We start from the raw sequence: 21,255 nt of genomic DNA, 5'->3' as shown, positions 1-21,255 counted from the left end.
CCTCTACACCAGGGGTCCTCAAACTTTTTAAACAGGGGGCCAGTTCACGGTCCCTCAGACCATTGGAGGGCCGGAATATAGTTTTTAAAAAAAACTATGAACAAATTACTATGCACACTGCACATATCTTATTTTGTAGTTTAAAAATAACAATACAGTAACAAATACAATATTTAAAATGAAGAACAAGTAAAGTTAAATCAACCGGTATTTCAATAGGTAGGTAACTGTACCCAATAGGCAGCATAGGTCCCCAATAGGCAGGTAAATGTCCCCAATAGGCAGCATATGTCCCCAATAGGCAGGTAAATATCCCCAATAGGCAGCATAGGTCCTCAATGGGCAGGTAAATGTCCCCAATAGGCAGGTAAATATCCCCAATAGGCAGCATAGGTCCTCAATGGGCAGGTAAATGTTCCCAATAGGCAGGCTGTTTCCCCCTTATAATGCCATATGCAGCCTGTTCCATCCCTTATAATGCCCCATGCAGGCTGTTCCCCCTTATAATGCCCCATGCTGGATGCCACCCCCATATAATGCCCCATGCAGCATGTCACCCCCCCCCCATATAATGCCCCATGCAGCCTGTCACCCCCCCATATAATGCCCCATGCAGCCTGTCACCCCCCCCATATAATGCCCCATGCAGCATGTCACCCCCCCATATAATGCCCCATGCAGCATGTCACCCCCCCATATTATGCCCCATGCAGCATGTCAACCCCCCCCATATTATGCCCCATGCAGGATGTCCCTTTACCCCCATATAATGCCCCAAGCAGCATGTCAACCCCCCCCCATATTATGCCCCATGCAGGATTCCCCCCCCCCCCATATAATGCCCCATGCAGGATGTCACCCCCCATATAATGCCCCATGCAGCATGTCACCCCCCATATAATGCCCCATGCAGCATGTCACCCCCCATATAATGCCCCATGCAGGATGTCACCCCCCATATAATGCCCCATGCAGCATGTCACCCCCCCCCCATATAATGCCACATGCAGCATGTCACCCCCCCATATAATGCCCCATGCAGCATGTCACCCCCCCATATAATGCCCCATGCAGCATGTCACCCCCCCCATATAATGCCCCATGCAGCATGTCACCCCCCATGTAATGCCCCATGCAGCATGTCACCCCCCCATGTAATGCCCCATGCAGCATGTCACCCCCCCATGTAATGCCCCATGCAGCATGTCACCCCCCATATAATGCCCCATGCAGCATGTCACCCCCCATATAATGCCCCATGCAGCATGTCACCCCCCATATAATGCCCCATGCAGCATGTCACCCCCCATATAATGCCCCATGCAGCATGTCACCCCCCCATATAATGCCCCATGCAGCATGTCACCCCCCCATATAATGCCACATGCAGCATGTCACCCCCCCATATAATGCCACATGCAGCATGTCACCCCCCCATATAATGCCCCATGCAGGATGTCACCCCCCATATAATGACCTATGCCTCCATACATTAAAAAAAAAAAATCCAATACTCACCTCACTCCTCCTCACCTGCTGCCGCTGCTCTGGTCTGGTCTGGACTCCAGCGTCGCGGCGGCGTCGTCCCGCTCTGCGCTCCCTGTGACAGCACTCGGGATGGTGCGGTGTAAAGACGTCACCGCGCCCTCTGACCTGAGACGTCACAGGAAGCGCACAGCAGGAAGACAGCGGATCTGCGGAGGCACGGGAAGAGGTAAGTATCCGCCTGCCGGGGCCCTGAGCAAGCGGGCGGAAGGGCGGGCAATGGCACCGCTCTCCTCTCCTCCTCCCATAGCCCGGCGGGCCGGATAAAAGTCCTCCGCGGGCCGCATGTGGCCCGCGGGCCGTAGTTTGAGGACCCCTGCTCTACACTGTCCATGTGTCCATTGCCACACACCCATTTTTGGATGTCGTTATATTTACAATGTGATTGGACATTTTTGATAATATTTATAAGCTGTATGTAGAAACAGGAGGTCAGTTTTCCTTGTATGAGTCATAAGTCACTGCAAAAGTCCCTGGCAGGGGGATGAGAGCAGCTGGGTCAGGAGGGGAATGATTTTTGCAGGGAAGAGTCTTCCTAATTCTACATAGAGCAGAGAAAAGAGAATAATTAGCCCAGTAGAAAGGTATAATGAGCAGCTGTAAGTACAGTGCTGTATAATCTGATTACAATGTACTAAGAGGATAAGCTCTGATGGGAGAGGGTCTTTAAGCCTGTCATGTATTGGGTAATGAGTTGGGGTGTCAGTCTCCATCAGTGCTGGCTGAACACTGACTATCCTGCTCAGATTACTACACATGGCGCTGCTCCTCCTCCCTGTAGTATGGGCTACGCAGGACGGTGCCGAGGCTCCAGATTCTACCTGCACAGCAACAAGGTCCCAACACTTCTACCTCTATAACTTGCCTAATGCAGACGCAAACCTGCAGCCTTTCCACTGAGATCTTGTCGGCCTTCTACACTGCCATGGCTTTGTCTGCACAATGTAGCTTAAAGGGAATGTCCACTTCTTAAGCTTCCTAGAAGTCTACAAGACCACCCCTGATCTCTACAATATAAGGTCGGTGTTCCTCTAACCCCCTGCCTTATTTGGCAAATGGGTTCAGTTTTCTATAGAAGTGGCAGAATTTAACCCCTTCCTGACCATGTTATTTCCCGTCTCTGCATTTTTCTTACTCTTCTAAGAGCAGTATCTTTATTTTTCTGTCAGTACAGCCATATGAGGGTTTTTGTTTTTATGCCGTTCACTGATCAGGTAAATTATTTTTATATTTTGATTGGACTTTTACAGAAGTAACGCCCATATGTTTTATTTTAAAATGGGTCATAGAGGGGCAGGGGTGATTTGAATGTTCAGATTATACTTTTTCCTTTTTGTCCCCTTAGGGGACTTGAACATGCAATCATCTGATTTCTTGTGTTATGTACAGCAATACTGCAGTATATAGCCAGCATTCACAGATCTGTCATGACAGGCATGGGTCTTTTCAGCAGACTCCTTCCTGGCAGTGATGGCATCCCATGATCGTGTTACAGGGGCACAGATGGGCACATGGCATGACTCCCTTCTCAGTTCGCTGGTAATGCTGCTGTCCATCTCTAACAGGTGGAGCTCTGGCCTACATGTGGCTATTAAAGGCAGATGATGGCTAAATATCACAGCCATCATCTTCCAGGCGAGAAGTCACATCTGGCATATGATGTAACTGCAAATCATGTTGGTAAGGGGTTAAAGTGCCACTCCAGTGGGGTTTTGTCACGTGAAATCCTTTTAGTGCAGAAATGACGTAGTCCTTTTGGGCATGAGGGCTGGGTGCTGGGATTACTAGTACACCTGACATCCAGGTGGGCATAATTCTGTTCCTTGTGTATTGGAAGACTTTTGTCTCTGCAGCTTTGGTGTTGGCAATCTTTCACTTTCATGCCCATTGATGGTCCACATGGTTGGCTCAGGAACCGTCCTCACATGATCTAGATTTCCCTAAAGGAAAGTCGCTGTGTGGGGGAAAAATGGGGGAGTCTGTGATGCACCTTATGCCACGGCGCCTCGTGTGCTAAGGCGTGTTAGGTTGCATGAGGCTAAATATCCGGCTCTTCATGTTACGGCTGTTGGTATTCATTTAATTAAGGGGGGAGGGGATGTTAAATGAGGGAGTGATGGCGGTAAAAGAACAAAATCTACTTTGATTAATACAGACTGTGTATTAGTACAATGTTATAATGTTGATGGTCAGAGGCAGGAGTGGGTACAGAGGGGGGCATGTGACAGTTCATTTTCAATCGTTAAAATATGGTTAAGCAGGTTAATGTAGTATCCTGGAATATTAGAGGTATGGGAGATCACAACTAAAGATTTACAGGAGACGGATTGCGATACGGGGGCCGCTGCGGCACTGAGCAAGCTTTGGAGGGGGCCGGCCTATCATTCTACACATAGTACTTATTCTAGGGGGGTTAGTATATTGATTCATCCGAATTTACCCTTTGAATGTGAAGGAAGTATTTGTGACAGGGAGGGAAGGTATGTATGTCTAGTGTGCAGAGTGGCTGGGCTTAGAACTTGTCTAATTGCTCTGTATGTTCCTCCACCTTTCTCTATACAGACTGTGCGCCAGCTATTCCCGTGGATAACGGAATTTGCTACCATACCCCTGTTAGTCATCGGTGATTTTAATATGTACCTACACGCTGAGCTTGATAAGTATAGGGGTAATGTTGGGGGAGGGGCTGCTCAAGAGACGTCGTTGGCAAGTGTCTTGCAGGAAATTAGCTTGGTAGATGTGTGGCGGGCTCGATTCCCAAATGTTAAGCAGTATTCGTGTTACTCGCCATCCTATTCCTCTGTCCAGAATTGACCTGGCTCTGGGAAATAGTCATCTAGTCCCTCTAGTTACTAAAGTAGAATACTGCACAAGATTGTTATCTGATCATTCACCATTATTGGTTGTTTTGGGGGTCGATCCTGGCACCATAAACAGAAGGGCACTGTGGAGGTTTAACCCCTACTGGCTGGATGTATTTGGGGAACAGATGGACTTAGCAGGTAAATTGGATCGTTTCTTTAAAGACAACATAGGCTCTGCCCCTTTAAATACGGTATGGGAAGCCATGAAGGCATTTTTACGGGGGATCCTGATTAAGGAAATTTCCATGATCAAATCCAAAAACAGGGCCCGTCTTCAGGAGCTGCGGAGGGAAGTAGACATATTGGAACAGAGGTATGTTGGGTCCCCAAGCATAGAGAATAGGGAACACTGGACACGGGCACAGGCTACACTAAATGATCATATATTGAAACAAGCGGAGCATAAACGGTTCTTTCTTAAACAGCAATTTTATGTGGAGGGAGAGAGTACAGGGCACTTACTGGCCACCATAGCCAAGGCCCAGACTGGGGCTCCTATGATTGCACCTATCAGGGATACTAAGGGTGTGGTAATTACTGATTCAATGGAAGTTTTACAGACAATTATACTCCTCCAAACTGACTAAGGCGCAAAGGGACATAGATCTCTATCTTCATGATATGCAAATACCATGTCTGACAGATGACCAGAGAGAGCAACTAGATGCACCAATTACACTGGAGGAGATGCAGGAAGCTTTAAAAGATTTTCAAAATAACAAGGCCCCTGGTACTGATGGGATCCTCGCGGAAATTTATAAGGAAGCGGGGGGGGTTTTGCTTCCCAGGTTACTGGAAGGGCTTAAGGGGGCGAGGGAGGGGGGGGGCTTTGCCGACTTCAATGAGGGAGGCTAGCATAGTTCTTTTGACAAAACCTGGAAAGGATGCATTAAACCCTGAATCATATAGGCCAATATCCTTACTCTCGGTAGATGTAAAAATTTTAGCTAAGGTCTTGGCTACCAGACTGGTGGCGGTTATCACACATTTGGTTGCAGAAGACCAGACTGGGTTTATACCGGCCAAGTCGACGGCAATTAATTCTTAATCTGCAAATGCAGTCCCAAAATGCGGGTGGTAGGGCAGTGCTATCACTTGACGCCGCTAAGGCTTTTGATAGTGTCGAATGGGAGTATTTATGGGCTGTTTTGAGAAAGATGGGGTTTGGTACTGGATTTCGGGCCTGGCCGCGGCTTCTGTATAACAATCCAGTAGCTCAGATTCAAATTAATGGCAATCTTTCTGGTAGCATTGAAATGGGCAGAGGCACGCGTCAGGGCTGCCCGTTGTCTCCCTTACTGTTCGACCTGGCTATGGAGCCGTTGGCTGTTAAGCTTCGCTCCAGCAGCGAAATACAGGGGTTCCGCTATAAAACACTGTAGGAGCGGGTAGCCCTATATGCCGACGACCTTCTGTTGTTTTTGGGCGACACGGAGCAATCTCTGACGACGGCTATGAATTTAATAAGGGAGTTTGGAGATCATTCTGGCCTACAGATTGATTGGGATAAATCAGTTCTTATGCCGGTGGATGGTTTGTCTCTGAATACTAGGGCAGGGAATACTTGATTGGAGATTGTGCGAGAATTTAAATATCTCGGAGTTAGAGTGACCACATCTATCGGAGATTACATTCCTTTAAACTTACTTGAACTGCTTACCAGATTTCAACAAAAGGCCAATACTTGGAGCAAACTCCCCCTATCAGTAGTAGGTCGAACTAACTTCATTAAAATGGTGTTAATGCCCCAATTATTATATATCCTTCATAATTCACCTGTCTGGGTCCCCATGAGAAAATTTTATAAACTTCAAGCACTATTTCGGGAATTGATCTGGAAAAAAGGGGTTGGATACACTTCAAAGGCCCAAAGATCAGGGGGGACTAGCCGCACCTAATCCATGGATATATTTTCTAGCCTCTCAGACTCAACAACTCTGGTTAATTCAGGGGAACCTAGATAAACTGATACGTCTACTCAAACACAATTTGCCAATTACCTCCTTTCTAGAAACGGGAATCTCGGGGTGGGATGCTAGACGGCATCTTCCGACCCTAGCACTTATGGGGAAAACGTGGCAGAAAATCAAACTGTTGTTGGGAATAGAGGGTTTTACCCCGTTGTGGCATAATGCGGGCCTTCCAGAGATCCAGAAATTGAAAGGATTCGGAATATGGGAAAAATTGGGAATAACTAATGTGGCACAAATATTAGAGGGGGAAATATTTAAATCGTTCCATCAGCTGAAAGAAGAATACTGTATTCCACAAACTAGTTTCTACTTTTATCTCCAAATAAGGCATGCATGGTTTGTACAGCCGCGACATATGCAGAGTAAAATCCAACATCATCTACTGTTTAACACATTATTATGCCAAAGAGGTGGGAAGGGATTAATTTCCAGAATCTACAGGATACTTATGCAGCAATTTCAGTGGGACTGACCCTTAAATGTTAAGGAGAGGTGGGAGCATGACATTGGTACTATAACCTCGGAAGAATGGGAAGATGTGGTGGGGAGCGTTCCGATACTATCTACATGTGCGGCACATAGACTCTCACAGTTGTACTTATTGCATAGGGTATATAGAACTCCCAAATTTCTACAGCGCATTGGAGCAAGGAATGACAGTGTGTGTCCAAAATGTGGAGAGGAAGGAGCAGATCTTATGCATATGATGTGGACGTGTAGGAGGGTCGCGGTATTCTGGAATGTGTGTGTAGTACATTAATAATGTGTTTGAGTGTAATCTACCCTTATATCCTAAAGTGTGTGTTGGGCCATGTAGAAATAATAGGATGTGACGAGGATGAAATAATAGCCGTTAAGAGGACTCTATATCAGATCAGAAAGCTTATAGCTGCACATTGGTTGGATCCCTCTCAGGTTCCAGGAATTCTTGGATAGATTGCGTCTTTTATTAAGATTAGAAGAGGGAGTGTACAAAAAGCGGAAGGCTATACGGAAATTTGATCAAATCTGGGGTAGATGGAGCACGTTTCATGGTTATCATATTATGTCCATTTTAAATATCAATTGAGTCTGAAATGTTGTGGTCTCTCAGGTTCTACTTAACTAATCACTGACTATTAGATATTATGCTCTGTATCCATGGATCAAATTATCAATGCTTTAACAGTTAGATAAGCTATATGATAATATGCCGTCTGTAATTAAATTTGTCTTTGCCATATGGTTTTTGGGGGTGTAATGGGCGGGGGGAGGGTGAACGGGTGGGTTTTGAAGGGCATTGCCAGTTGGGTGATTTCTCAATGTTTATGTGCAATGTTAAAAAAGTATTTTAATAAAAGGTATCTGATTTTTTTTTTAAAAAAAGGAAAGTCGCTTGTGAAAACCCACCAGGACAAAGTGCACGGTTCTGTATCATGTGGGAAAACATCAAGAAAAGCTCTAGGAAATATCAACAAGCAAGTAATGACCCAGAAGAACGGGCAGCCTCTGAAAGGAGACCGGAAAGTGCCAAAGCCTGCGCCAGCTGTTATACAGGTATAATGTACTACCGCAGCTCTGATCATACACCGCTCTTGTGTTCTGCCCTGTACTGGTGTACAGACTTGTATCTACATAATCCTAAAATGCCACAGGAACATCTGCAAGAAGATCACATGGCATTTTCTACTATTACAAGTCCCATTATTATCTGTTGGATTAAAGTGGGCTAATATCCGGCTAATCTAGCTGTGTAACGTGTATGGGGGTCTCCTGGCTGCCCTAACAAATGTTCAGTTCAAATACCCGCTCCTTGTTCTCTAGGCACACATTGCTTAGAGGCAGCAGATTACCCTCCTCCCCACAGAACACATGAGAGCTCATCTGTATGTTGGGAGAGATGGCTGCTAGCCAAACAGTGTATGGCCAGGCCACAGCTAGGCCACAAGGGCTTGGCTGACTCCTTTTCAGATCATATATGGAGAACCTAATGGTAAATACTGGATAAATGAAGCTTGTGACCTGGTTCCCGTTCCCCACTAGGTTTCTGACACTTCTGATAAGACAGACGAGCAGCAGTACCCCGACATTGAGAAGTTTGTTCCCTACAATCCTGCAGGTAACTCTTCCACATCTTGCTGTACCTATTGCCTGCCATTAGCCACTTGCCTTTACATTTAATTTTGAGCATCAGAATCAATTCTAATATTTGCACCTGAAGCTGGATGGGGTTAGTGAATTTGTCACCAGGATTTTGCTGCCCCATCTGAGAGCAGCATGATTTAGGGGCTGAGACCCTGATTACAGTGATGGATCACTTGGTGCAGTTCAGAGTAACTGTGTCTGCTGCAGATCTACAAATGCTCTGAATGCTGGGCTCTGTATAACCCCACCCACACCACTGATTGGTAGCTTTCTGCCTATGCACAGTGTATAGAGCTATCCATCAGTTGTGGGGACAGGGTTGGACTACATGGCAGCAGCTTTACTAGTCCTCTGGTGGCAGTCTCCTGCTGGTGGAGGATCACTTATCAAAACTACAGCAGTCAGCCCAGAAAGCAACACGTCTCTGGAATTGGGGATCTTTGTCCCCACGTTGTGCTGCTCTCAGATCAGGTGGCAATAAACCTGGTGACAGATTCCCTTTAAATGCAGTTTAGGGCCATCTCTGTTACACTCTTACTCTCTATTAGCTGCAATGTCCCATCTGCCTAATGCAGCCACAGATCTCATGGCTGCAGTATCCGGATCTTCAGAAACTCGCTGACATCGTGTCAGTTAATCCAATGAGTGTTTGCAGTGACAGCAATGTCTGTTAGCTGGGCTTCTGCTGCTGCTCAGTTGTGGAGGAGAGCAGACAGATGTCAGTGTGGTGTTCGGAGGCTCCTGGGGCCCCTGCACGTGACATCAGGAGTGCCAGAGATCCAGAGTGTGGTCTTGGGCTCCACTATACAGGTGGGACTCTGCAGCTATTTGGGGGTGGGGAGAGGAGGGCACAACACTGACGTGTGCAGTGAAGGTGGTTCAAGTTCATTGATGCTAGATGACCCATTTTGGTGCATTGAGCCCAAAGGTAAACTAGGAATGCCAAAGAACCAATCAAAAACAACTGAACAAAATAGTCAAATTCTGCATAAATAGGAAATCTACTTAACCGTGTATTCATTAAAGGTTTTTTAGAGTGACACCATAGAGACAGGCGCTCACACCAGTGTACATACAATAGTTAAAATACAAAAATATAGACTAGATCTCACAGACACAGGGCAAAGTGTGTGGTATGGAATCCAATATATAATGTATCAGAGCAAAGATTATAGATCTAACCATGCAATAGCTCTGTCCAAGAGTAATTGAATAAATCTACTATATGACAAGATAAGAGTGCTTGTGCATAATCCAAATAGGGATTCCCAACACAGGAAGTATGTAAAGGTGCTTAGTGCATATCAAGGTCGGTAGTAAATAAAGCATTAGTACCTGTGTGGTCCAGAGACTTGTGTGGAGCCCACCCAAGTGTTGGGAATCCCTATTTAGATTATGCACAAGCACTCTTATCTCGTCATATAGTAGATTTATTCAATTACTCTTGGACAGAGCTATTGCATGGTTAGATCTATAATCTTTGCTCTGATACATTATATATTGGATTCCATACCACACACTTTGCCCTGTGTCTGTGAGATCTATTCTATATTTTTGTATTTTAACTATTGTATGTACATTGGTGTGAGCGCCGGTCTCTAGTGTCACTCTCTTACCTAACCGTGTATTCATTAAAGGTTTTTTCCTATTTATGCATACATTTTCTATATTCGGTTCTTGATTGGTTCTTTGTAATTTCTTCCAAACTGTCCTGTCCACATGTCTGGTGAATGTGTGAATTTCTAACTAGCACACATGTTGGTGTAGTATTTACAGAGATTTTAGTGCCGTATCTTACTACAATCTAGGAATGCCTCCTAATCTTAAGCACCACATTAAAGCCCTTTTAAACCATAAGATATGAGTGGACTTGCAGCAAGATTGCTGGGTATCTTTGAGCAGCCAGTTGCTTATTCCTTTTCCAAAGATCAACCTATTCTAAAACTATATTATATATTTTTTGCCTTGTAGATTTTGAGACCTTTGATGTCCCAGAAGAACATAAACTGAGTCACCTCTCCCTGGCTGGTGTCGGTCTTATAGCTAATGTGAATGATGCTAAAAGGTTTGCGTCTCTACTAAGCCTAGAGCCGGCCCTCATGGACATCCCTGCACTTAGTTGGGTGTCAGGTAGGTGATTATAATTGAAATGGCAGATAAGATGGTGAAAGCCAGCCTTACTCTGCAGAGATCACTACACATCATGGTACTGTCATCAATACGGGTGACTGCAGTTCTGACACCTTCATACCAAGCACTGTAAAAGCCTAAAACCATTTGGTGAAAACACTGACTGCCAGCAGTTAGATATGACGCCAGAATTATGGTGCAAATACTTTAATAACACCAGTCTGGATGAATCAGAGCCCCGTTGTTTTGCCATGCAGGGTTTACAGCTCGCTCCCTTTCCCCTGCACTGTCACTGCTGCAGCCTATAACTAGCAGCAGGGGAAGGAGTACAGCTGATGGGGTTAAAATTGTCACCAGGTGATTGCCCCTACATTGTGCTGCACTCAGATGGGGTAGCAGAGACCCTGATTCCTGTGGTCATAAAAATGACAGTAAGCGACATCACTTTTCTCTGTCTAGCAGTTCTCTGAATGCTGAGCTCTGTGTAACCCCACCATTAATTGTACCCATGGTCAAAGCTGCTAATCAGTGATGAGGATGAGCTCTGTAGGACTACATGGCAGCAGGTTTACTAGTCCTCTAGTGGTGGTCTCCTACTGATAATTATTGATATTTATCAACGCTACACTAAGCAGTCCGATAAGTGTCACACCGCTGGAATCGGTCGCTCAGATTATGTCCCAAAATCCTGATGGCAGATTCCATTTAAGTAGTAATCTCGGCCATGTTGGTAACAGGCTACAATCCTCATCCATGTCTAGACTGGTGGGCTGGGTTTTGAGTGACTTGACCATTAGCTTCCTTGTTCTCCTCACTCTCCCCATATAACTGTTATCCAGTGTCACTAGCCTCATTCCCTACAGCAGGGGTCCGCATTCTGGGGCTCAGACCCCCCGTGTGCCTTACAGCTGGGTGCATTTACATAAGGTCTAGCGAACAGCCATAAAGAGCAGGTCTCCAGATGGTGACTTGTGAAGAACCCTGCAAAGAACAGCAGATCTGGATGTGTAGATGGGTGGGAAGCTTGAGAGAAAATGATACTGCCGGTTAGAGGGCGCTTGAAGCTAGAGGTGATGGGAGAATACCTGATGGGGTCACATCCAGGGGTACTCATTAAGTATACCTCCTATAACGGTGGGGGCACCGGATCTTTAACTGCCGTTATATGCTTAATGTGGGTCATTGGACACCACTGAATTGCTATATAGCAGGTCAAATAGGTTTTCTACACTAGTCAAAATAACTTTGTATTCCAGATGCTGCTGACAGTCTTCCATCTTTCCTTGCCATGCTGGAAGAGATCGCTGTGGAGATGCCCCTGACTGACTGAACAGTTTAAACAGTGAAACGTCACTTATTTATTTGTCCTCCATTTTGTTAGTGCGCTTGTTCTTAAATAATAAAAAAAAAATGTTTTAATGAATGTATTGCTTGTTACATATATTGAAGGATGGCATTACAGTTGGGAATTTCTACTCTACTTCTGCTAAAGTGTAAATTCACCATGTGTTGGAGGAATGTAGCTTTTCCGGAGCCGTGTATACAGTGCTGGCCAAAAGTATTGGCACCCCTGCTATTCTGTCAGATAATACTCAGTTTCTTCCTGAAAATGATTGCAATCACAAATTCTTTGGTATTATTCTCTTCATTTAATTTGTCTTCAATGAAAAAAACACAAAAAGAATTGTCCTAAAGCCAAATTGGATATAATTCCACACCAAACCTAAAAAAGGGGGTGGACAAAAGTATTGGCACCCTTTGAAAAATCATGTGATGCTTCTCTAATTTGTGTAATTAACAGCACCTGTAACTTACCTGTGGCACCTAACAGGTGTTGGCAATAACTAAATCACACTTGCAGCCAGTTAACATGGATTAAAGTTGACTCAACCTCTGTCCTGTGTCCTTGTGTGTACCACATTGAGCATGGAGAAAAGAAAGAAGACCAAAGAACTGTCTGAGGACTTGAGAAACCAAATTGTGAGGAAGCATGAGCAATCTCAAGGCTACAAGTCCATCTCCAAAGACCTGAATGTTCCTGTGTCTTCCGTGCGCAGTGTCATCAAGAAGTTTAAAGCCCATGGCACTGTGGCTAACCTCCCTAGATGTGGACGGAAAAGAAAAATTGACGAGAGATTTCAACGCAAGATTGTGCGGATGGTGGATAAAGAACCTCGACTAACATCCAAACAAGTTCAAGCTGCCCTGCAGTCCGAGGGTACAACAGTGTCAACCCGTACTATCCATTGACGTCTGAATGAAAAGGACTGTATGGTAGGATACCCAGGAAGACCCCACTTCTTACCTCGAGACATAAAAAAGCCAGGCTGGAGTTTGCCAAAACTTACCTGAGAAAGCCTAAAACGTTTTGGAAGAATGTTCTCTGGTCAGATGAGACAAAAGTAGAGCTTTTGGGAAAAAGCATCAACATAGAGTGTACAGGAAAAAAAAGAGGCATTCAAAGAAAAGAACACTGTCCCTGCAGTCAAACATGGCAGAGGTTCCCTGATGTTTTGGGGTTGCTTTGCTGCCTCTGGCACTGGACTGCTTGACCGTGTGCATGGCGTTATGAAGTCTGAAGACTACCAACAAATTTTGCAGCATAATGTAGGGCCCAGTGTGAGAAAGCTGGGTCTCCCTCAAAGGTCATGGGTCTTCCAGCAGGACAATGACCCAAAACACACTTCCAAAAGCACTATAAAATGGTTTGAGAGAAAGCACTGGAGACTTCTAAGGTGGCCAGCAATGAGTCCAGACCTAAATCCCATAGAACACCTGTGGAGAGATCTCAAAATGGCAGTTTGGAGAAGGCACCCTTCAAATATCAGGGACCTGGAGCAGTTTGCCAAAGAAGAATGGTCTACAATTCCAGCAGAGCATTGTAAGAAACTCATTGATGGTTACCGGAAGCGGTTGTTCACCGTTATTTTGGCTAAAGGTTGTGCAACCAAGTATTAGGCTGAGGGTGCCAATACTTTTGTCCGGCCCATTGTTGGAGTTTTGTGTGAAATGATCAATGATTTGATTTTTGCTTCATTCTCTTTTGTGTTTTTTCCTTGCAAGCAAATTAAATGAAGATAATAAGAACAAAGAATTTGTGATTGCAATCATTTTCAGGAAGAAACTGAGTATTATCTGACAGAATTGCAGGGGTGCCAATACTTTTGGCCAGCACTGTATATCTCTAATTTAGAACGATGACTGCACTTCACTACAAGCTAATTGTGCTTGAGCATTGTTAAAGGTGATCTCTGAGAAATGTAGATGAATACACATTTAACACCTTCCTCTCTTGCAGTATATTTTAATCACAGGTAAAGTTCCCTGCCTTTAACCCCTTTCTGACATGGTAATACATTCCTGTGCCCTTGGCTTTATTGACCAGGGAGGTATTACGACATGGCGATCGCACACAGGTTGTGCGGGTGTGATAGCCGCCAGGTGACAGCTGGCACTCTGTGCCAGGAGCAGTGCCTGCACCGCTCTCCGCACTTTAACCCCCTAAATGCTGTGAAGACCTTGAGTCTTCCATGGGCATAACACTATTCAGACAACGCAGGGTGAGGGTAAAACAGTGTGGCAATACTTTATTGAACCACCAAACATATAGAACAGTCCCAGCAAACACCCAAGATGCCACAACATTGCACAGTCTCACCCGGCCGCTGGCCCGCCCAGAATAGATCAGCTGCAACTTCGGGACTTCCAGGGCCAGCTACCTCACTAGTGGCTCCCCACTTTTGGCGGGCTGCCACAGAAAGGAGGTAGCAGCAAGCTTAGGAAGCTGACAGTCCACCGAGGTACAGGGCAGGAGACCCGATGGTCCCACCTGGGCTTCTCCAAGAGCTTCAATGGGGTCAGATGACCGGCTGGTTCCAATCTGGCTTCTCCGAACGTCTCCATGGGTTCCAGGTGACCAGAGGGTCCCACCTGGCAACTCCAAACAACATATCCATGGGACTAGATGACTTCATCGTCCCAACCTGGTTCCCCCAAATGTATCCATGGGTTCTCTGATGGTCAATGGAGCAGATCTATATCCTTCCAGTCATGGTCGTATACCCTTAGGCCGGAATCATGTAGAATGCAAATCTTGATTGAGCCATGCTATCCATCTGCTGTCCTGAAGAATGTCTATCTGATTCTCCATGATTCCCTTTTCAGTAGGATAGAAAACCCCTTTTTATATTTATATATGTGGCTAAGGTCATCAGTCACGTGGGGAGGGGGGGTACAGTGCTCAGGTCTCATTGTTTGAGCTAAATCCCCTCCTCTTGTAAATAAACTAGCTGACTTTAGTACAATTGATAATCAGCATATTAACAAACATTGTTTCCAAACCAAGAGTAGTCAATATTGTCAACACAACGATAATAGTGTATTTCTCTTGGCTTAACAAATTTAGAAGTCTGGCTAATTAAGATTAGAAGCTGTGTGGTCACAAAAGCGATAAAAAGTCATGTGCCCAATAATGGTACCAATAAAAATGTCAACTTGTCCAGCAAAAAAACAAGTCCTTACATGACTGTCAGCCAAAATATGGAAAAAAGTTATAGCTCTCAAAATATGGCGATGCAAAAACTAGTCTCTGCAGGAAAAAAAAAAGCCTCCCAAAGATCGCAGTATAGCTTGGCTCACATTTATCCTGCTCTGAACGCTTATGCCGGGGTATCCGTGTAAATCTCTGAAATACGTGCTTCAGATGGAACCCTCGGCGGAAGATTCCCTGTAAGGAGGCAAATGGAGACGCCCTCTGGCCTGTGATGCCACGGTGTCCGTCTTTTCATTAGGCATGCATAAAAGTGCCTTCGGCCACAGTTTTGTGAACCTCCTTTATTTAAAAAAAAAGAATAAAAAAAAAAAATGCTCGCTACTTCAGTTTGCATCGGGTGCTTGGGTATGCACTGAGTAGTATCAGGGGTGCTCGAGTCTCCGCCCCGCAAGTTTTGCGTCTGTTATACAGCCAAAAAAAACAAAACACGGGGGATTGCCTGCCATACACGAGCAATCCCCCACACGTTTATTTTTGGGGGGTGTCTAACAGTGAAAATGTGTGGATTCGAGCATCTCACTTGAGCACCCGCGATACTTGGTGCATATCCGAGTACCCGATGCAAACTCAAGTAACGAGCACTTGCGCGCAAAACTAATGACAACTTATTCAACATGATGACCTAATGTTATTGTCAGGAAAATATTAGTATCAGGAAAATGTTCTTCCATATCTGCCTGACATAGATGTTCACCCCCCTCCCTTATTCCCCTTCTGCTCAGCAAAACTTAGCACACGCCTGAGAAATAGCTAATGCAAACGATGCCAGGCAAGGAGTGTTATAACTTTGTTAGGAAGCAAGCATCTTGTCTCTGAAAGACGCAGGAGGTAATTAAAACACAGACCTGAGATAGATTGACACCTTCTCCCAGGCCAGAGTTTGGAGGAAAGAGGAAATGGTTCGTTAAGTTCAAAGGCACTCACAAACAATTCCCGGCCACCAGCCATAGCCAGATCGACTCCGATATGAAATATTATGAGTTCCATACGTCCGACAGTAACGAGACCCATATGTGTAGTGACCAAATCAGCCCAGGAATGTATTGGTAGTTTTCCAGGGCTGTAACCAAAATCAGGGAGCTGTAGCGCAAAAACACCAGAATAGCAGACTGCAGCTATGTGATGTGTGATATCTAAATAAAGATAAAATCATAAGGGAAAAAATGGCGTAGTTTGCAAGCTTCTGCGATCAACGAGCGATCAGTTATCACAGAAGTTAGCGTTTTTAATAAAAATGTACAGGCTGGAGACCGGCCCACATGATGTCACCACAAGGAGCGTGTGGGCAGATCTCCCCTTAGGTATAAGAAAATCCACGGAGAAGACAGGAGCACTCATTGCCAGGGGGGGAATAAGAATTATAAGCAACGGGTCCTTTTCAATAACAGCATAATCTAACTGGAGAGCCCCTCCTCCACCTATATTGAATCGTCTCAGCGATCGTATGGTGTAAGTTTTCTTCTTTCCTCCTGTTTATTTTATGTAACTGCATATGTATTTTAATGTCCCCTTTGTAACATCCTTGTATATATTTTTCCTAAACACTGCCTCCCTTTTGGATTAAATATAAAATTTAATAGTCCTGTTCCTTTTGTTCTGTAATAGTTCCCTTCCCCGAAGGCATATACGCTACCAAAATGCAGGCGTCCGGCCTGTATGATATTTCAAACTCGGCCGGTGGTGGCAGAGAGAATTAATAATTGGGCTATCTTGAAGCTGACAATGACCGTACGGAGGGCGTTAAACACGAATTCAAAGCTGTGGAACCCAGGGTGTTGTGCCATACACTCACTGGTTGCTTACCGATACCAACGTAAAGAGTAGTCTGGATCGCGTGCTCACGACTCCGAACAAAATACGGACAGCATGACCGCACGGTGAGATATTGCGTGATCTCCCCGGTGTCGTCCCTCTGTGTGTGTTGGAATTCCTGACAGTTATCAAATTCTGTGTCGTACCTCTGGGTTCAAAATGTTCACTGTACCCCTTGATAAAATCCTTGAGGGGTGTAGTTTCCAAAATGGTGTCACTGGTGGGCGGTTTCCACTGTTTGGGAAGCCTCTGATGCACCTAAATGCGACACAGCGTCCACTAATTATTCAACCAAATTTTACATTCAAAAAGTCAAATAGCGCTCCTTCCCTTCTGTGCCCAAACAGTGGTTTTCCCCCACATATGGGGTATCGGCGTGCTCAGGAGAAATTGCACAACAAATTTTGGGGTCTATTTTTTTTCCTGTTATCCTTGCGAAAAAAAAAAAAAATTAAAAATGTGTACAATTTTTGTGAAAAAAAGTTAAATGTTAATTGTTCCATATTCCAAAAATTCCTATGAAGCACCTGAAGGGTTAATAAACTTCTTGAATGTGGTGTTAAGCACCTTGAGGGGTGCATTTTTTAGAATGGTGTCACTTTTGGGCATTTTCTGTCATAAAGGCCCCTTAAAGTCACTTCAAATGTGATGTGGTCTCGAAAAAAAAAAAAAATGGTTTTGTAAGTTTTGTTGGAAAAATGAGAAATCGCTGGTCACCTTTTAACCCTTATAACTTCCTAACCAGCACAATTTCGGAACCAAAATATTTTTGATGTAAAGTAGACATGTGAGAAATGTTATTTATTAACTACTTTTGTGTGACATATCTCTCTGATTTAAGGGCATGAAAATTCAAAGTTTGAAAATTGCAAAATTTTCGCCAAATTTCTGATTTTTTTTTCTCTTTTTTTCACAAAAAAAGCCAGTCATATCAAATTTTACCAGTATCATGAAGTACGAGATGTCACGAAAAAACAATTTCAATCAGTGGGATCCGTTGAAGCGTTCTAGAGGTACTACCTTAAAGTGGCCTGGTCATTAATGTGCAAACAACCTTGGGGGTAAAGGTGTTAATGTGGACTTGCACACTGAGTCCACACCTTTCCTTGCACATGATGGCTGATCTAATCAGTCATCATGTGCCTTAACAGCCATGAGTGGAGCAGTTTATCCACTTGCAGCTATTAACTGGTTAAATGTCTGTCAATCACTGATGGCAGGATTTAACACGTGCTGGCAGAAATTGCATCATTGGTCTCCCTGTCACGTGATTATGGGGTGCTGATGGTTTGTTATGACAACTGAGGGTCTGCAAACCCGCCCCCCCCTCCATGCCAGTCATTACAATCCTCCTGTGAACACCAGCCCGTAGCCGGCGTACAGTATATAGCAGATCGTGACTTCTGCTATACATGGCACAGGCGATCAGACGATCCCAGCTTCAAGTCCCCTAAGGGGACTATTAAGTCGATGTGTTCTATTTTTCATACTTTTAAAACCTACGTTTAAACCCTCTTCCTTTTGCTCCATTAAAAACCATTTGAAAAAGTGCACATTTGGTATCAGCGTTCAGAAATGTCCTATTTATCTAAATATAAAAACAAGTAATCTGAGGGAAAAACTAACAAACCCTATACATGTTTGGTATCTGTGTACTCATACTGACCTGGAGAATAATATAACAAGGTCAGTTTTACCATATAGTGAACATGGGGTAAAAAAAAGCCCTCATATGACTATGGGGACAGAAAAATTAAAGGGTTATGGCTCTTGTAATAAGGGGAGGGAAAAACAAAAGCAGAAAATCACAAGGTCATGAAGGGGTTACATAGTAAACACTTTTCTAAATACCTTTTTACTTGGTCTACTGCACTCAGGATTTCAAGATGGCGGCTACCATCAATTACAACCTGTCCTAGATCTGAGGACACGCGCTCTGAGTAGGAAAGGCTGCCAGGCACAAGACTAAGGGCAGAGCAGCGGCATTATGATCGCACATGCCCCCGTTCAGTCAGCCTGACCGTTTTACTGTGTCGGTCCTACTTCGTGTCCTGGCAGTTGCCATGTTTAAAATCCTGAGTGTGCAGTAGATAAAGCAAACCTCTGCTAAATGAAGGTATTCAGAAATAGGAATAGTTTGTAAATGTTTTATTACATTTCTTGGAGAACCCTTTTAAGCTTTTCACACACAATCTTGCAGACTAATCCTGCAAACAGGCTGCCAAGCAAGGAGCAAAACTCTCAATGGGGTGAAATGATCTGAGCAGCACAAAAGTCATTTTCAGCAGTGCGTCATCCTGTGTGATCAGTAAGTATCCCAACACAAATGATGCCGTCCACTATAATACGCCCTTCCGAATAGATCTACCCGAAAGAAAGAAAGGGGAGCAGAGAGATGCGTCTAAGGATTAATCCAAATAAAATCAGATTCTTTATTGAAACATTAGCAATATAAAATTGATATAAAGGAGAAGTGACAGAGTGCCACACCACCACAGGTATACAGGTTCCCACAAGCAGCAAACAATAATTATAGGACAGCGATCCAATGGTAGAACAGACCCAAATTCATGCACCCCTCACTCAGTAATCAGGGCATAAACCGCTCCAACAAATAGAGAAAATACAGAGGTATAAAAGGCAGGCCAATCAGTATCAGACGGTATGAACTATGCTTCAAGTTAGAAAAAGGTAATTTTTATATATAGACCATCAGATATACGATTAGACCTATCACCTAAATGTAAACATATATAACCTGATGAAACGGCTATAGTATCAAGAGGGACAAAAGGAATGATTTCATAAATCCAGTAAAGATGACAAGTAATTCTCAGGGGAAACAAAATACATACATAGTGTGTAATCATATACAACCTGGTGGCGGGATGTAGGTACCCCCTGAGGAAGCCGACGCAAAACGCGCGTTGGGGTAACGTACATCCCACCACCAGGTTGCACAATAATTCTGCTATGTTTAACTGTTCAAGCAAAGTGGATGTGATTTCATGAGACGTGCGCCTGCTATTAGAATTCAACAAATAATATTTTATGTTATTTATAAGTTAGTATTTATCTATATTCCTGTCTCTTCACCTGTTTTTGCAAGTGTTCTTCCTTTCCCTTTTCTTTCTTTGCTTTTCCCATACCTTTTCTTCCCCTCCTACCTTTTTAAATGTTTTATATATAAGGTATCTTATATGTATATCGTAACTCCTTTCTCTTGCTTATCTTGTCCATACCAATCTTTTCCATTTTCCCTCTATCCCTTTAATTTTTTCTTTTTCCTTAATTTTCTTTAATAAACTATATTTTTCCTTCCCCCTTCTCATCCTTAACCCTTTATTTTGCCTATATCTTTCATCCCTTTAAATTTTGCTTTTATTTTGTTCTTGTTTGCTTCTATATAACTGTGTATTTATAATATGTATCCCCTCCTTTTTCTTTACCCCATTTATGTAAAAAATCCTTAATAAAAACTACTTTACCAAAAAAGGCGCTCACTGTGCGCCCAAGGACGCTGCTGCGGTTTTGGTGCTTTTTTTTCTCTAGATGCTTCTATGTGTGTAATGCACACGCCCGGGCTGGGCGGCGTGTGCGTGTGATTGTAGTGATTCCACTGGACCGTGCCGGAGAGTGAATGCCTGGAGGGGCGTAACTAGGTATTCACCCGATCCGACCAGGGTCGCACGACGGCATACGACGCCAGTGCACCAAGGAGGAACCGAGCAGAGGGACCAGGTGCTACTCCAGGACAGACCCCGGACACGGCTGTTGACCCACACAGGGGAATACAGGAACAGACTGGTAGGCTGGCACACAGACTGGTGGGTATAGGCAGGCACGACTGGTATGCAGGCAGGCGGGTATGCAGGCAGGGGGGTACAGGCAAGCACAGCTAGAGTGCAGACAGGGAGGCACTAGCAGGTAGGAACACAGGCGGGATAGGACCCAGTACACACTGGGACTCAGGAACAATACAGGCAGAGGGGTACAGGCAAGCACAGCTAGAGTACAGACAGGGAGGCACTAGCAGGTAGGGACACGGGCGGGATAGGACCCAGTACACTGGGACTCAGGAACAGAACCACAGATGTGGCGGACAAACACAGCAGAGTGAGGCCGCCCAGAGAGGTGAGCGAGAACAGGGCAGGACAAGGCCGCCTGGAGCGGTGAGCAAGAGTAGAGCAGGACAAGGCCGCCAGGAGCGGTGAACAAAGGGTCAGAGCTGAGCGAGACTGCCGGAGCAGTGAGC

The 21,255-nt window shown here is 44.6% G+C and overlaps 1 protein-coding gene across 1 annotated transcript in view; it reads left to right on the top strand.

Annotated features, from left to right (window-relative positions):
- The first annotated feature begins 10,366 nt into the window (after positions 1–10,366).
- Positions 10,367–21,255, top strand: part of LOC141164037 (securin-like) — a 181,478-nt gene continuing 170,589 nt past the window's right edge. Inside the window, exons 1-2 of the mRNA XM_073649203.1 lie at positions 10,367–10,394; positions 10,478–10,636. Of these exons, the coding sequence (XP_073505304.1) occupies positions 10,367–10,394; positions 10,478–10,636 (187 nt within the window). The remainder of the gene's footprint in view (positions 10,395–10,477; positions 10,637–21,255) is intronic.

This window comes from Phyllobates terribilis, unplaced genomic scaffold (genome assembly GCF_046119375.1).
Source record: "Phyllobates terribilis strain yellow unplaced genomic scaffold, ASM4611937v1 Scaffold_10__3_contigs__length_209671492, whole genome shotgun sequence".
Taxonomy (NCBI): Eukaryota; Metazoa; Chordata; class Amphibia; order Anura; family Dendrobatidae; genus Phyllobates; species Phyllobates terribilis.
The sequence above is the reverse complement of the archived record's forward strand: the minus strand, read 5'-3'. Positions and strand labels throughout refer to the sequence as shown.